Below are 18,441 nucleotides of genomic sequence, written 5' to 3' on the forward strand. Positions count from 1 at the left end.
AGTTTAAAATAAAATCAAGTAATTGCAAATTAATTAATTCCTTACCATCCCCAATTCTATGAACCCTACAGATTTTTTCCATAGCAAATAAGATACCTACTGCTTAGGGGAAAGAAAAAAAAAATCATTTTCTAATAGATTCAGACAACTAAAGACAGCAGTTCTCAAAACTCAGTACACTCAACCGCGTATGAACACCTTACCACCTAAGTACTACTGAAGACATTAAGCTGGTTGATTAAATCATGTTCTTACAGGATGATAAAAATAAGCAAAACTAAAAATTAACTATTTCTTCTTATATCAATATATCAGGAGTTGATATAATAAAAATATATTCAGTTGACTCACACACTCCAATAATAAATACTCTTAGGTAATCTTCAGCCTGAAGCAAGCAAGCCTTTGTTTATTGACTACTTACAGTACAGTGATTTCTTATCTTAGCTGGTTATCCAAGTTGGTTATGTATTAAGTGAGAGAAGACAATCTCTCTTCCAGATAGCTCTCAGAAATCTGGAGTAATTTGTTTTTAAGAACTAGAATTTCATCTCCTGGTAGCTACATTGCAGTTGTCACCCTGAGAACAGGAACAAGGCAAAGAAAGTATACAGGACTTGAATTCCCCTACACAAGTGCAGATAAAGTTGGTTTATTAATGACTACATTTTGAAGCCAGCCATTTTGACCCAATACGTAAATAACAAGCTGTTTAATATTAAAGAAGGTACTGCCAAAATGTAACAGAAGTATAGCTTTATCCAAAACTCTTTCACACAATTATACATTAAAAGCTATTTTTATTTAAGCAAGGCATCCCTACCTGTTCTAAAATATATGATGTGCTACCCCACTGAAAAAGCACATGAGGAGACTCATAATTTGTCCTATCTAGAGCTGGTTTAAATTCCAGTGAAGTCATTAATGTCCTTACCAGTCTGGACTGTTGTGCATGTCACCTCAGTTTTGTGACAAATAAACAGCCCCAAGATTTACCTAAAACTGAATTAAAAGGGGGGAGGGAGAAGTTTAGACAACTTTTGAGACTAGAATTCCCTCATTAAATAGATTGGCACCCGAGTTAAAAGCCGGTAGTCTAAGGATTAGGAAAGCAAAACATTTCTAGAAACATAAAGCTCTAAACCAAATTGTTGTTTACACTAATTAACCTGTGGCTTTTTGGGTTTTATTTTGATTCCTTTTATTTGTTCACTTCCTACTGTTATCCAAGTAATTAATTACTCTTAAAATTAAAAGTAACCTCCCAAACCACACTAGTTCAAAGGTCTGGAACCTTTCCTCGCTTTGGTGAGGGTTTTGTTAAAATCAATCAGTATTTTATTCAATGGGAACCTTTAAACCAAGAGTTTTACATTAAAACTCTTAATTCAGAGGCAAAGAACAAAACCTTGAAAAGGCTGTTTTTTAAACTGAAGAAAAGTTTCAAGGGTCAATGCTGAATAAAAATTTGTAGTCTTTACACTGGATACCATATCCTCTATGAAAATTTGTTTGATCATATAAAATAAAGATCAGGATTTTTAAATCAGATCCTGGACAGTTTAAACAAAAATTTGTAGTTTATTTCATTATCTCAAATTCAATCTCTCCTTTCTCTTTCTAAACAGTCCACTATGGAATTTTTTTTTATTAACCCAAAACCTCAAAATCCTTTCTCTAGTTGCTGCTAATAAACTGGAACTTGGTATCAACCATGTTCAAGAAAGATGTGCAAATGAAATGCTTCTTGCTTCATCCTGAAAATAAAACAAAACAAAAAAAGTTGCACATTTAACTGAAAATAAGAGAGACTGTACACATTCCCATACCATTTAAAGTAAAAATATCAGGATTTTTCTTTCTTTCTGATTTAGTGCAAGTTATCTGACAAATCACCAAAGTCAAGGCAAGAAAAACAAGTTAGGTATTAGTGCTTTCATCTTTGGTACAAAAAGAGCAGACTGTCAGAGTTGGGCACAAAATATATTTTATGGAGATTTTAATTAATATAAATATTTTAACACCACAGTATTCTAGGACTTTATATCCAAAAATAGCCTAACCTTACCATAGTTATAGAATGCCCCATGTGTTTTCAAGAAATCATTAGTCTCAAAAAAATGCACCACTATATGTAGAACAATGGTTACAATACAACATACTTGAAGACTTTATCGGGGGGGGGGGGGGATGACATTATGTAACATTTAGTCAAGGGAAGGGATGTCAAGACATCTTTAGCAAATTTTTCACAGGTAGGTTTACACCATGAAACCATGTACTTCGTAGCACAAGCCACCATTTTCATAATACTATTTTAGAAAAAAAAAAGAGTGACACATTAAGTGTGCATATGAATGATACTCCCTCTTTTCAGATGTATCATTTTAAACGTTTTTAAAATATCTTAGAATTGAGGAAATGTGTTTAAATTTTAGTGGGAAGAAAAGCTAATATGAGATCAGATTTATAGTATATTATGATTTACAGCTCCTAAATGTGAAAAAATTGTTAGGCACACAGCATGATGAGTTTTCGGAATGACACAAAAAAGATTCTCTATGGAGATACTGCTCTAAGCCATTGTACAATCATACTAAGTTCTATTTCCCACATGAATTTTCATTCCTTATATTGATGCTTCCAGTATCATTAGTTTGATCTTTATTAAAAAGAGAATTGTTTCCACCATAATTTCAAAGTATGGAGTTAATGACAAATTACTGAGTTAATGATTATTAATTTATCAACTGGAAATAATTTCCACATTTGCACCTCCTAAATTTACCTTATTATTTGGAGATCCTGGAAGTCTTATTTTCCCTTTGGACACGAATTCAAGAAGAGTTCAATATACCTATGCTCTGAGGATGATAAACAACAAAAATAAAACCACATTAATTTTAAAAAGTAGGAAAGGCAGCAAATATTGGTTCAGATATTCTTTATTTCATAATTCAGCTAGCAACTCAAACTCTTTGCCCCTTTATTTTCTGCAATTAAAAAGGAAAAAGAGAAGGAAAATAAAAAGAAAACCTACCCAACTCTGGATGGAAATATGCAGATTAACAGACAAAAATGTTTTTCATTATAACATTTCATTCTTTTAACGTATAATTTAGTAGTATTGAAAGAGAAAAATTTATCTAAGGAAAAATTCAAAGCAAACCCCCAAACGGGATGGCATTTTTAATCAAAGCCAGACATCAAAAACAACAACAACAACAAAAAAAACCACAGCAGCACTTACGAACATGAGACCGATCCTTGAGCATAGCTGCAACAGCATCCTCATGGGTATCGAAGTGCACATCAGCTTCTCCAGTGGCCTTCCCGCTGGAACTGTACTCCATGGTGATTCTAACAGGCTTCAGTGGAGCAAAAAACTAAACAACAAACAAAGGAAGCCAAAAGGAACACAATGAATCAGGCCCACTTTCTAGAAGTCTGGTGGCTCTACAATTCCTCTCAGACTTTGATGCAAACACCTGGTAGATTTATTTACAAGAACTCTCCTCCTTCATCAACAGAGTAATTATATATGTACCATCTCTTCTGGCTTTTCTGATTTTCCCAGAATTCAAGGTTACAATTCTAATATCTATTAACAGAGAACTACAAACTACAAATATAGTCACTCTACAAATGGTTCTCAAAGATTTTTTTAAGTCAAGGTCCATTTTTATTATTCCTCCCATATGCCCATCAAATATACTTCAGTCTTTCTCCAAGGAAAACATACAAATGGCCAATAAGGACATGAAAAGATGCTCAACATCACTGTCACTAGGCAAATGCAAATCAAAATCACAATTAGCTACTACCTTACTACTCCCATAAAAACGGCTATTGAAAAAAAGAAAACAAACAAAAAATAAATGTTGGCAAGGACGTGGAAAAATTTGAACTCTCACACATTGCTGGCAGGTATTTTTACATTCCCACATGGTTCCACTACTATGGAAAAATTTGGTGGTTCCTCTAAAAGTTACACATAGAATTACCAGTATGATTCAGCAATTCTACTTCTATATACAAAGAGAGTGAAAACAGGTTCTCAAACAGACACTTGTACACCATTGTTTATGAAGCATTATTCACAATAGGTGAAAGGTGGAAACAATCCAAGTGTCCATCAATAGAAGAATGAATCAACAAAACGTGGTATATACACACAATGGATTATTTAGCCATAAAAAGGAATGAAGTTCTGATATATGCTACAAGATGGCTGAGTCTTGGAAAATTATGCTAAATGAAAGCAGCCAGAAATAAAAGAACAAATATTATTATTCCACTTATATGAAATATCTAGAATAAACAAATTCATAGAGACAGAAAGTAGATTAGACTTTAGTAGGCCAAAAACTGGGAGGAGGCAGAATGGCATATTAACACTTAGTAGGTATAGAGATTCTATTCTGAATGATGAAAGGGTTTTCGTAATGGATGGTGCTGACGATAGCACAACACTGTAAATGTAATTAATGCCACTAAATTGAACACCTGAAATTTATTAAAATGGCAAAGTATATATATTTCATGTATTATAAAATATATATTACATACACATTACCGCAATAAAAACTAATTAATTAAAAAGGAAAAAGAGTAATTACAAAAAAAAATAAATGGGTTTAACTTATTCTAGCAGACTTCCATACTTTGAATACTAAACCCACATCATATTATTGTTTCCCATCTATAGACTCCTATCCTTTCTTGATCTTAAAAATGTAATAAAAACCCCACACTTTTAAGCCACAGAAAATGAAACAAACCTCCAGGACCAAAGAGATGCCATCTTACTATCCAAAGATAAGTCACAAAATACTTTTTTCTTCTCTACCTTCCTCAATAATAGGGGTTCAGTTTTAGAACTTTTGTCCAAACCTACTGATATTAGATAATATCTTACTGCCACACACGTTTATAATGTCTTGGGCATTGGCTTGGAAAGGCAATCCTCTCATGTGGACAAAATGTAATGAAGACATAGTTCCAAAATCAACAGCCTCTGGAAGCTTTTCTGATGTCTCCCTAGGCAATTCTGAGAAGCAGAACAAAAAGCACTGTCAAGAACATAAAAGCTTCAAGAGTAATTAACAAATTATAAAATTAGGTACATGACCTTCATATCAAAATTTTCCATCCTCTTGAACCAGCAGAGAAAAGGGATTTTAAAGGTCATAATGATCTGAAATTTCAGCCATCTAACACGTATCACCTGAACACCCATAAGCATTTAGTGATTTAAAAACCATTCTCACCATGAAACTGTCAAAAATTAATTTTGGTGATGAATGCACAACTATATAATGGTACTGTAAACAACTGAATGTATGCTTTGCTTTGTATGAATACATGGTATGTGAATATATCTCAATAAAATGGAGGGGGGAAAAAACCATTACCATCAGAGAGAATTTAAAATGATTATGAATGAAACCATAAAGGCAAGATAAACATTCTGAGTTACAGGCACCAAAAAGAGAACATGCTAACAGCATAATCCCAAGTCACCATTAAAAAGTGATTTTATCAAACTTCAAAGGTTTTAAATGCTGCTCTGGGTTAAGAATCCAGAGGAAAACAAAAATTCCTACAGTGGTCAATATTCCTGCTTTCTACCCAAATCTTTTCCTGGCTTAGTTAAAATGTTGACATTTTACTTCATATTATTATATTTGTACTACCCAGCTTTTGATAAGGAATCTACAAAAATGACTAAATAAAAAAACCTAACAATAATTTTCTTCTACATATATTAAAGTACTTCATTCAAATGCATATTAAGTATTTCTTTACAATTCAATTCCCTTTTCTTACAAACTTCCAATTTCACATGACATAGTCATTTAAAAAAAAGTTTTTAACAGAAGTCACAACATATAAGATAGACCACCATGAGTCTCAAGAATAGGAAGGTCCTTACCTATTTCCTTCTCACTTTCAAAAGCTGTCATGGGTCGAATATCCTCATTTACTTCATGTTCTTCAAAGACCATTTCTGGCTCAGTTATATACTTAGCAGTAGGAGAAGATGCCATTTTCTTTCCCTTATGAGAACCAACATGTGTTCGAACTTCATTCTTTCTGCTTGGAAATATCTCTATATACCTAGCAAAGCAAAAGTGAACGAGCGTAAATATAAATGGCTTTGAATATTTAAGGGATGAGGATTAAAAAAAAAACAGCCAAGGCCAAACTCGGATACACTGCAATCATAAGATGAAGAGAAATACTAAAATATAAGCTCCACAAGAGCAAAAATTTGAGGTTTTATTGTTCATTGATGTATCTCAAGCACTTAGAACAATGCCTAGTACATAGTAGGTGTTCAATAGATACTTTTTGCGTGAACTAATAAAATGAACAGGCACAAATTGTGCAGAGTAATTTTAAACTGAACCCATTTAAAATAAAAGACATATATTATAATTCCAAAAGTTTATGAAACACAGGTGTACAAAGATAACTAGGGGAAAAAAATGAATTTAGATACTAGCCCATGAAAAACAGTATTCTAATAATGGTAGGTCACAAATTTAATCCTCACCAAGATAATATTTACCTTCATATACATTTTAACAACATTCTCTACCCTATTCGCTTCATGAGAATAACTATGCTAAGGGTAACTGAGTTATAAAAAAGAATTAACCAGGTTTAAGGTTTTTTTTTTTAAGTGGGTTAATAATTTCTTGAAGCTGTGCAGTTCAATTCTGTGGAAATTAAGTGTATTAGTAAAAGGTATTAGAAGTCACAGTATATGAAAAGCTAAATTCTCCAGACCTTTGTCAAAAGGCTGATGAGAATACATGCAATAAATGTCAACTCTAACTGGATATCATGTTGATAATGACTTACATATACTTTCTTCATTAAAAAAAAAAACTCAAAGTTCTTTTATCCAGATTTGTAAGTAGATACAGTAATATGGTGGAGCTTTGAAACAGCTTCTTTTCTTTTCAACTTCAAAGGAGCTGAGTAAAAAGGCCAGCAAAAAACAAAACAGCAATTTATAAATGGACAATAATCTAAATATAGGTTTTACCATCCAATCCAGCAATAACACTCCTAGATATTTATTTATACAAATAAGTTGAAAACTTATGTCCATGCAAAAGCCAGCACATGAATGTTTCAGGTTTATTTATAATTGCCAAAGCTTGGAAGCAACCAAGATGTGGAATATTATTCAGTGTCAAAAACAAATGAGCCACAAGAAGAAACAGAGGAACCTGGAATGCATAATGCCAAGTGAAAAAAAATCCAATCTGCAAAGGCTAAATACTGTTTGATTTCAACTATATGACATTCTGGAAAAAGCAAAACTATAGAGATAGTAAAAAGATCAGTGATTACCACAGCTTTGGGGTAGAGGCAATGAACAGATGGAGCAAAAGCACATTTTTAGGGCAGTAAAAATATTCCATATAACACTGTAAGGATGGATATACATTATGAACTTGTCAAAATCCATAGAACTATACAGCACAAAGAATGAACCAACCCTAACGGACTTTAATAATGTATTGATTAGTTCATCAATCGTAACAAATGTACCATACTAATGCAAGATATTAATAATAGGAGAAACTTTGTGGTGGAGGCAATGGAGTATATGGGAACTCTGCCTTCCGTGCATTATTTCAGTAAACCAAAAACTACTCTGAACACTTTCAGACGACCAAGATGTCAGCATAAAATGATCCAGGATGCCATTCTCCCCACAGAATCTTTGAACAACTAGCAAAACCTGGCAGAGTCATATTCCTCAAAACTCTGCAAAACAGTTAAAGGACTATAGTAACGGGAAAACTAACAAATCAAGGAAAAGCAGCCTAAAAATGGTAAGAGAACCTCATGGTGTCCTTGCTAGCCCCTCCCTGAACCCCTTCCTCAGTGCTGTGTGGAGCCAGCCTGGGCTCCCATTGTGGGTGCCTGGCCCTGTTCCTGAGGGAGTAGAGTAACCCTTAGGTGCATATTTGGGTGCCAGAATGTCAGTGCCAGTCTATCCCATGGAAGCCTGAAAAGATTAAAACTGGAAACTTATCTCAGAAATTACCCTAAAGGCAGAGAAAGCAACTTGCACACAACTAAAGCAGTGAAAGAAGTAATTAAGTCCAAGCAGCCTGGGGCAAAGAAGCACCTGCACTGTCCTAAAATAGACCACCCAAAATGGGGTGGAAGTTTATTTCAAAGGGAGTAGAGGGTACATTTGAACACATGTAAACTAAAAACGGGAAGTCCTAAGGCCACTAGCAAGCAGGAGCCCAAGAAAGAAGCAGGCTCCATGTCTTCACAGGGGCTCAGATAAGATAAAAGAACCCGCATTTCACATTTGTTGAGGGCTGATCTTTAGGAGGGCTAAGTTCCAAAGAAGACCAACAAAACAAAGCAGAGCCAATATGAAAAGATTGTGAGAGGTGCTTTCTGCTTTGGTTTCTTTGTTTTTGTTAGCACCTGACACTCAAGAAAATCTGTCAGTAGCTGGATACAAACTTAAGGAACAGACAGGACTAAATCTTAAGAGTTAACCTTTATTTTGGTGATGGATGCACAACTATATGGTGGTACTGTGAACAACTGATTGTATGACTGCATGGTATGTGAATATATCTTAATAAAATTGAATTATTAAAAAAAAGTTAACCTTTAAAATATTAAGATGAATAGTATGCAACAAAAGATTACAAGACAAACCAAGAAACAAGCAATGATAGACCATCTAAACGAATAAGATGAAAACCCAGAAACCATCAACAAAGAGGACAAGACTTCAGACATATCAGATAAAAACTTTTAAAAAGACCCTCAATATGCTCAAGGAGACAAAGGAAAATACAGTGAAAGAACTAAAGGATATGAGGAAAATGAATGAATGAACAATATGAGATTCTCTAAGATTCTGAAAAGGAACCAAATAGAAAAACTGGACTCAAAGACCACAATAACTGAAGTAAAAAAAATTCCCTAGAGAGTTTCAACAGCGGATTGAAATTGGCAGAAAAAAATATCAGCAATCTTCAAGACAAGACAATTGAAATGATCAGTCTGAGGAACACAAAGAAAAAAGAATTTTAAAAAGCAAACAGAGCATAAGAGACCTGTGGTACACCATCAAGCGCCCCAGTATAGGCCTTACAGCAGTCCCATAAGGAGAAGAAAGAAAGGGGCAGAAGGAATATTAAAAGAAATAACAGCAAAACAACTCCCAAACTTAATGAAAGACATGAATATGCACCAACAAGCACCAAACAGGATAAACTCAAAGAGAATTACAGCTAAATACATAGTAAAACAGCCCAATACCAACAACAAGGAGGAAGTTCTGAAAGCTACAAGAGAAAATCAACAAGTTGTGCACAAGGGAACCTCAATAACATTTAGTACAATTTCTCCTCAGAAACCAATTGCAAACCAACCAAGAGTTTTACATCCAGAGATTTTCTTTCAAAAATCAGAGAGACAGTAAAACATGTCCAGAAAAACAGAAGCTGAGGGAGTTTGTCACCACTAGGCCTGCCCTACAAGCAACACTAAAGGGAGTTCTTCAGACTGAAAGGAAAGGACACTAGACAATAGATCAAAGTGGCGTAAAAGAAATAAAGACCTCCAATAAATGTAACCATATAGGTAAGAATAAACAATAGTACTTATGTATTATTGCATTGTATTTCTGGGTATAAAATTCCATTTTTTTACTTCCTAAACAGGTTCTAAAAAGCATAGGCATAGAGAATAATGATAAGTCTATACTTTTGGAAACACAATATATAAAGTTATAGTTTGTAACAAGCACAATAAAAAGGTATGGGACAAAGGGGAGTAGGAACAGTGTGTGTATATATCACTGAAGTCAGGTTGGTATCAGGTCAGACATGATTGTTGCAGATTTAAGATGCTGAGTTGTGGCCCCATGATAACCACAAAGAAAACTCACAAAAAATTTATTCAGAGAGAAATGAGAAGAAATGGTACAACACAAAAAATTCATAAAATAAAAATGAAAGTAGGTATTAATGAAACAATTGAGTGTAAAAAAGGAGAATTACAAAGTCAAAATACTAAAATGGCCAAAGAAAGTCCTGCCTTATCAGTAGTGACTTTAAATTGAATGGATTAACCTCTCCAGTCAAAAGGCAGAGACTGGCAGAATGGATGAAAAAGCATGATTAAACTACATGCTGTTTACAACTAACTCCCCTTAAATTCAAAAACACAAGTAGGTTGAAAATGAAAGGATGGAAAAAACATATACCACGCAAGTAATAACCAAAAGAGGATGAGGGTAGCTATATTATCAGATAAAATAGACTTTAGATCAACTGTTATGAGGGACAAAGGTTGTTACATACTAATAAAGGGTTCAATTCAACAAGAAGACATAATTATTATTAAGACATATGCATATAACAGCAGAGTCCCAAAATATATGAAGCAAAAATTGACAGATTTGGAGGGACAAGCAGATGATTCTACATTAATAATATGAGACTTTAATACACCACTTTCCATAATGGAAAGAACATCCAGACAGAAGATAAAAAAGGAAACAGAGGATCTGAACAACATTGTAAAACAACTAAAACTAACAGACATATATAGAACACTTCACCCAATAGCAGCAGAATACACATTCTTCTCAAGTACACATGGATCATTCTCCAAGATAGACTATATGTTAGGTCCCAATACAAGTTTCAATAAATTCAAAAATACGAAATCATACAATGTCTCTTCCTCGACCACAATGGAATGAAGTTAGAAATCACTAACATAATGAAAAAATAGAAAATTTATGAACATGTAGATATTAAAACAACTCACTCTTAACCAACCAACGAGTCAAAGAAAAAAATTACAAGGGAAATTAGGAAATATCTTCAGGAAAATGAAAATGAAAATACAATATATCAAAACTTACAGGATGTAGCAAAGGTAGTAATGAAAAGGAAATTTATAGCTCTAAATGCTTACACTAAAAAAAAAATATCAGAGTTGTAAACTCATAACTGGAGGATCTAGAAAAACTGGAAGGTTTAGGAAACTAAACCCAAAGCAAAAAGAAGGAAATAAAAAACTGGAGCAAAAATGAATGAAATAGAGAATTAAAAAAAAAACAGAGAATCAACAAAACCAAAAGTTTATCCTTTGGAAGGATCAATAAAGCAAACAAACCTTTAGCTAGGCTGATGAAGAAAAAACAGAGAGAACACAAATAACTAAAATCAGAAATGAACATGGAGAAATTACTACCGACCCACAAGATAGAAAAAGAATTCTAAGAGGATAGTATGAAATGGACCAATTCCTAGAAACACACAACCTAGAAACACATGAACTACCTACACTGACTCAAGAAGAAACAGAATCATTTAGTCCAATTTCCTAATTTACAGATGAAGGGTTGAGGCCCAGAATCTAATTACACTAACTCAAGAAAAAACAGAAGACCTCAACAGACAAATAACTAGTTAAAGAGACTGAATCAGTAATAAAAAACCTCCCCAAAAAAGAAAAGCCCAGGACTAGAGTAGATGGCTTCACAGGAGAATTTTACCAAAAATTCCAAGAACATCAAACCTGTACAAATTCTTCCAAAAGACAGGAGAGGGAACAGACCCTAAGTCATTCTATGAGGCCAACATCACAGTATACCAAAGCCAGATGAAGATAACATAAGAAAAGAAAATTACAGACCAATATCCCTTATGAACATACATGCAAAAATCATCAATAAAATACTAGCAAAGCAAGTCCAGAAGCACATTAAATGAATTATACACCATGATCAAGTGAGAATTGTCCCAGGTACGCAAGGATAGTTCAACATAAGAAACTCAATATGTAATACAGCATAACAAAATGGAGGAAAAATAAAAACACATGATCATCTCAGTTGACACAGAAAAGGCATTTGACAAAATCCAGCACCCATTCTTCATAAAGAAAAACTTAGAAAACTAGAAATAGAAGGAACTTCCTCAATATGATAAATGGCATGTATGAAAAACCCACAACTAACATCAAACTTAATGGCGAAAGACTGAAAACTTTCCCTGCAAAGATCAGGAACAAGACAAGGATGCCCACTGTCACAACTATTATTCAACACTGTACTGGGAGTTCTTGCCAGAGCACTTAGGCAAGAAAAACAATGTATCGAACTTGGAAAGGGAAAAGTAAAACATTCCCTGTTTGCAGATGACATGATTCTATACACAGAAAATCCTGAAAAATCCACAAGGATCCTGAAGCTAACAAATGAATTCAACAAAGTGGTAGGGTACAAGATTACGACACAAAATCAGTAGTGTTGCTATAAACTAATAACGAACAATCTGAAGGAGATACCAAGAAAAAAATTCGATTTACAATAGCAGCCAAAAGAATCCAATGTGAAGGCATAAATTTAACCAAGGATGTAAAGGCCTTGTACATAGAAAACTATAAAACACTGCTAAAAGAAATCAAGAAAATCTAAATGAATAGAAGGACATTCATACACATGAACTGGAAGACTCATCATCAATCAGATGTTGATTACCCAAAACGATTTACAGATTCAACCAAAATTCCAACAACTTTCTTTGCAGAAAAGGAAAAGCCAATCATGAAATTTATATGGAAGACTAAGACGCCCCAAAGAGCCAAAACCATCTTGAAAAAAAAAAAAAAGAATGAAGATGAAGGACTCACACTATCTGACCTAAAACTTATTACAAAGCCACAGTAATCAAAAAGGCATGTTACTAGCACAAGGACAGACATATAGACCATGGAATTGAATTGAGAATTCAGAAATAAACCTTCCCATCTATGGTCAACTAATATTTGACAAGGGTGCCAAGTCCACTCAAACTGGAAAAGAACAATCTCTTCAAAAAAGAAGAGGTGCTGGTTGCCCTCCTTACTACATGGGACATGACTCCCAAGGGTGTAAATCTCCCTGGCAACATGGGACATGACTCCAGGGGTGAGCCTGGACAGGGCACTGCAGGATTGAGAAAGCCTTATGGGCCAAAAGGGGGAAAAGAAATGAAACAAAATAAAGTTTCAGTGGCTGAGAGATTTCAGATGGAGTCGAAAGGTCATTCTGGAAGTTATGCATTATATAGATATCCCTTTTTAGTTTTTAACATATTAGAATAACTAGAAGGAAATACCTGAAACTGTTGAACTGCAATCCAGTATCCGTGACTGTTAAAGATGATCATGTAACTATATAGCTTACATGTGTAACAGTGTGATTGTGAAAACCTTGTGGCTCACTCTCCCTTTACCCAGGACATGGACAGATGAGTAGAAAAACTGGGACAAAAAGTAAATAATGGGGGGGACGGAAGGGTATGAGATATTTGGGTGGCTTTTTAATTTTATTTTTATTCTTATTTTTATTTTTTGGAGTAACGAAAATGTTCAAAAATTGACTGTGGTGATTAATGCACAACTATATGATGATACTGTGAACAACTGATTGTATACTTTGGATGACTGCATGGTATGTGACTATATCTCAATAAAATTGCATTTAAAAAAAAATGTGCTGGGTGCTTTCTAATATAGCCTGTATGGTCAGTCTGTTTAAACAACATGATTGCATGGAATCTAGAATGGGGAATGAGATCTTGTTATTCTGTACAGGTTAATATGACACCTTGATGCAATGCATCCCACAGTACTATGGGCAGAAAATTATAAAGTATTTGCAAAGCTCCCTTGAAGGACTAGGGAAAAAAATATGGAAACATTAAACTTCCTCTCCTGGGGAATTCCTAATATTCTCGTGAGCATTAGGGAATCCCAACTTAGTAAGTCAAGACCTCAATCTTGGGGCTTTCACTTACGAAACTTATTTCTGCAAAGGAGAAGGTAAGCCTACTGTAATTGTTCCTAAGAGTCACCCACAGAGAACCTCTTTTGTTGCTCAGATGTGGCCTCTTTCTCTCGGCCAACTCTGCAAATAAACTCACTATTCTCCCCACTAGGTGGGACATGACCCCCAGGGGTCTAAGTCTTCCTGGCAACGAGGGACTGGACTTCCAGGGATGAGCCTGGCCCTGGCATTGTGGGACTTAGAATGTCAGCCTGATCAAAAGAGAGGAAAAAAATGAAACAAAATAAAGCTTCAGTGGCTGAGAGATCTCAAATACAGTTGAGAGGTCAATCTGGAGGTTATTCTTATGCATTATACAGATATTCCTTTTTAGTTTCTAGTATATTAGAGTAGCTAGAAGGAAACACCTGAATCTGTTGAATGGTCAACCAGAAGACTTGATTCTTGATGATAACTGTATAACTATATAGTGATTATTGTGTGAACATGTGATAGTGAAAACCAGGTGACTGATACTCCCTTTGACCAGCGTGTGGGCAGATGAATAATAAAATAATGACGAAAACATATAAATAATAGGGGGGTTAAGGGGTGTGGGATGGTTTGGGTGTTCTTTTAGTTTCTTTTTTATTTATTATTTTATTTTTTTCTTTATTTTGGAATAATGAAAATGTTTGAAAATTGATTGTGGTGATGAATGCACAACTGTATGATGATACTGTGAGCCACTGACTGTATACTTGGGATGGATTATATGGTGTGTGAGTATATTTCAATAAAGTTACATTAAAAAAAAATTTTTTTTTAAATGGTGCTGGGAAAACTTGATGTCCAGATGCAAGAATGAAGGTGGACTCCTACATCACACCATATACAAAGATCAACTCAAAATTGATCAAAGATTTAAATATAAGAACAAGGATTATAAAATTCCTAGAAGAAAATGTAGGGAAGCATCTTCAGGACGCTGTGTTAGACAGCAACGGTTTCTTAAGACTTCACACCCAAAGTACAAGCAAGAAAAGAAAAAACAGATAAACGGGACCTCATCAAAATTAAAAACTTTTGTGCATCAAAGCACTTATCATGAAAGTTAAATGACAAACTACACAATGGGAGAATATATTTGGAAACCACATATCTGATAAAGGTTTAACACCCAGAATATATAAAGAAATTCCCCAACAACAAAAAGATAACCCAATTAAAAATTGGGCAAAAGACTTGAATATACATACATACAATGGAGTATTTTTCAGTCATCAAAAAGAATACAGTTCTGATACATGCGGCAACATGGAAGAACCTTGAAGACAACATGTTGACTGAAATAAGCAAGATACAAAAGAACAAATAATACTCTATGATCTTACTGATTTCAAATAATTGAATGAAGTCAGAAACTATAGTACAGGTTTCCAGGGGCCAGGGTAGGAGTGGGGAATGGAGAGTTAATGCTTAAATTGTACACTTTCTATTTGGGGTGACGGAAAGGTTTTTTGTGATGGTAGCACAACACTGTGAATGTAATTAAAAGCACTGAATAATATATATGAATGTGGTTAAAAGAAGAAATTTTAGGTTATATATGTCACTAGAATAAAAATTTTAAAAAAAACCATAGGACTGTACAACACACAAAGAAACCTAATTTAAACCATGAACTTTAGTTAACATTACAATTATAATATTTTTTCATCAGTTATAACAAACGAACCACATTAATGCACGCAGGGGAGCGGGAAGTATATAGTGACTGTGTGTTCTGTAAACCTAGAACTTCTGAAATAAAAAAATTTTTAAAAATTGCTCTAAAAATAAAGTCTATAAGAAAAAAGATATTTTGAGGATAATCTGGAGAATGTGACTATAGTCTGGCATTAAACAGTACTAAATTATTGCTAATTTTGTTAAATGTGATGACATAGTAATTATGTAAGAAAATGTCTTTTTTGAAAGATGCATACTACAAAAAACAGATAAAGGAAATATAACAAATGTTAATAATCTGTTAATCTAAGTGATGGACATTTGATGGTTCCTCACACTTTTCTGTGTTTGGAAGTTTTTACAGTCATATTACATATAGTGCATTCATCAAAATGACCTGATGTGTCTGGGAGCAGGGACATGAGTGGACATTTGCACACTGGTGTTTATGGAGACAATATGCATGATTTGTAATGGCTTGGGGTGGCCTAGGGGTGCATCGACTGAGGAATTGAGTGGTGAGCTATGGTGTGTGCATGCAATGGAATACTGAGCAACTGTGAGGAGGATTGAAGCTGTGAGACAGGCAGCAGGGTGAGTGGATCCTGTGGACAGCATTCTGAGTGAACTACGTCAGAAACAATGGCAGGCACTATAATGCCTCACCAATGTGGACTAACTACAGTGTATAAACTCATAATCGGGTCTTGGAGCATGGCTTATCAGGGGAATGCTCATTGTGGTGGCCCCTGGATTGTGGGCTCTTACAGCAGTTACATCTATTCCTGAGTTGTAGTCGCTATCTCCAGATTCTGAGATGATGATCCCTTTGTGTGTAGCCTGATCAATTCCTGCAACTCTGGGTGTCTGTATGGCGCCTAGAGCTCAGGGCTAGAGCTCAGGAGATATAAATGTCACTATTGGCGCATACAGCAACCGTTGAGAAAGCTGAGGGGAAGTCCAGACTTCAGTTAGAGATATGAATGAAGCAGATCTAGTTGGGACTGGGGCAGGTCAGGCCAGGGAATGAAGGACGATTCTGTGTTTTGGAACTTCAGCTTCCATGTGAGACCACGGGAAGAGACGTTTATTTGGCCCAGGATCTATATTGCCTAAACAGTTTAACTCATACAGTTTGCTCGAATACCATGGTTGCATGGAACTTTGAATAGGAGGTGGGACCTGGTGGGTTTGTACAGGTTACTGTGAAATAGCGACACATCCCAGGGTGGTTTGGACAGAGAATAAAAATATATATGTGGGAGACCCCTAAGGAGCCAGGGGAAAGTGCAGAGGTGTTGGACTTCCTCACCTGGATTGTTGCTGGTGTTCTCACATTGAGCACTGGCAGTTTGGTGTACTGAGCCCTCTATCTTGGCATTTGCCCTTGTGGAGCTCATTGCCATGGAGGAGTGGCTAAGCCTGCTTGTGGTTGTGCCTGAGAGTCTCCCTGAGTACCCCTTTGTTGCTCAGATGTGGCCCTCTCTCTCTAGCTAACCCAGCTCGGCAGGTGATCTTGCTGCCCTCCCCCCTACGTGGGACCTGACTCCCAGGGGTGTAAATCTCCCTGGAAACGCAGGATATGACTCCCAGGGATGAATCTGGACCCAGCATCATGGGGTTGAAAACATCTTCAACCAGGAGGGGGATGCAAAATGAAACAAAATGGGGTTTCAGCAGCTGGGAGATTCCAGGTGGAGTCAAGAGGTCACTCTGGTGGGCACTGTCTTAGTTTGCTAATGCTACAGAATGCGAAACACCAGAGATGGATAGGCTTTTATAAAACGGGGGTTTATTTCATTACACAATTACAGTCTTAAGGCCACAAAGCGTCCAAGGTAACACATCAGCAATCGGGTACCCTCACCGAAGGATGGCCAATGGCCTCCGGAAAACCTCTGTTAGCTAGGAAGGCAGCTGGCATCTGCTCCAAAGCTCCGGCCTCAAAACGGCTTTCTCCCAGGACGTTCCTCTCTAGCAAGCTTACTCCTCTTCAAAACATCACTCCCAGCTGCACTCTCTTTCTCCACCCCCCCCCCCCCAGTCAGCTCATTTATATAGCTCCACCGATAAGGGCCCACCCTGAATGGGCCGGGCCACGCCTCCATGAGAACATCTCATCAGAATCATTGCCCACAGCTGGGTGGGGCACATTCCAAGCAAATCCAACCAGCACCAAAATTTCTGCCCCACACAAGACCACAAAGATAATGGCATTTAGGGGACACAATACACTCAAACCGGCACAGGCACTCTTATGCACTGTGTAGATAACCCTTTTTAGGTTTTTTAATGTATTGGAGTGGCTGGAAGTAAATGCCTGAAATTGTCAAACTGCAGCCCAGTGGTCTTGAAGACCATTATATAACAATGTGGCTTGCAGGGGGTGACGGTGTGACTGTGAGGGCCTTGTGGATCGCACACCCTTTGTCCAGTGTATGGACGGATGACTGGAGAAATGGGGACAAAAACTAGGTGAAGAATAGGGTGGGAGGAGGGGGGATGATTTGGGTGTTCTTTTTCACTTTTATTTTTATTCTTGATTTTACTATTTCTGGTATAAGGAAAATGTTCAGGAGATGGATTGGGGTGATGGATGCACAGCTGTGTGGTGGTGCTGTGAACAGCTGATTGTACACCACGGATGATTATGCAATATGTAAATATATCTCAATAAAACTGAATTAAAAAAAAAATGACCTGATGTGTGATACTTCTGCATCATTAGTGTCTGCTTCACTTACCGGTTACCAATTTCTTCCCTGTGTTTCAACAAAGCTTGGTTGGCCATTTCTGGTTCTTCAAACTGCACATAGGCTTCCCCTGTTTTTCTTCTCCCTCTGTAGTCCATGACAAAAGTAATGTCTACTATATTAAGTCCTGGG

General features: G+C 35.9%; 1 protein-coding gene across 1 annotated transcript in view; it reads right to left on the bottom strand.

The window, feature by feature from the left end:
- Nucleotides 1–636: 636 nt before the first annotated feature.
- The window catches only part of GRSF1 (G-rich RNA sequence binding factor 1), a 30,029-nt gene continuing 12,224 nt past the window's right edge, over nt 637–18,441 (bottom strand). The window contains exons 5-10 of the mRNA XM_037829935.1: nt 18,301–18,436; nt 5,936–6,120; nt 4,929–5,050; nt 3,251–3,386; nt 2,789–2,864; nt 637–1,757 (exon numbers count right to left, since the gene is read on the bottom strand). Of these exons, the coding sequence (XP_037685863.1) occupies nt 2,815–2,864; nt 3,251–3,386; nt 4,929–5,050; nt 5,936–6,120; nt 18,301–18,436 (629 nt within the window). The 3' untranslated portion in view covers nt 637–1,757; nt 2,789–2,814. The remainder of the gene's footprint in view (nt 1,758–2,788; nt 2,865–3,250; nt 3,387–4,928; nt 5,051–5,935; nt 6,121–18,300; nt 18,437–18,441) is intronic.

The sequence above is a fragment of the Choloepus didactylus genome, chromosome 3 (assembly GCF_015220235.1).
Source record: "Choloepus didactylus isolate mChoDid1 chromosome 3, mChoDid1.pri, whole genome shotgun sequence".
Classification (NCBI taxonomy): Eukaryota; Metazoa; Chordata; class Mammalia; order Pilosa; family Megalonychidae; genus Choloepus; species Choloepus didactylus.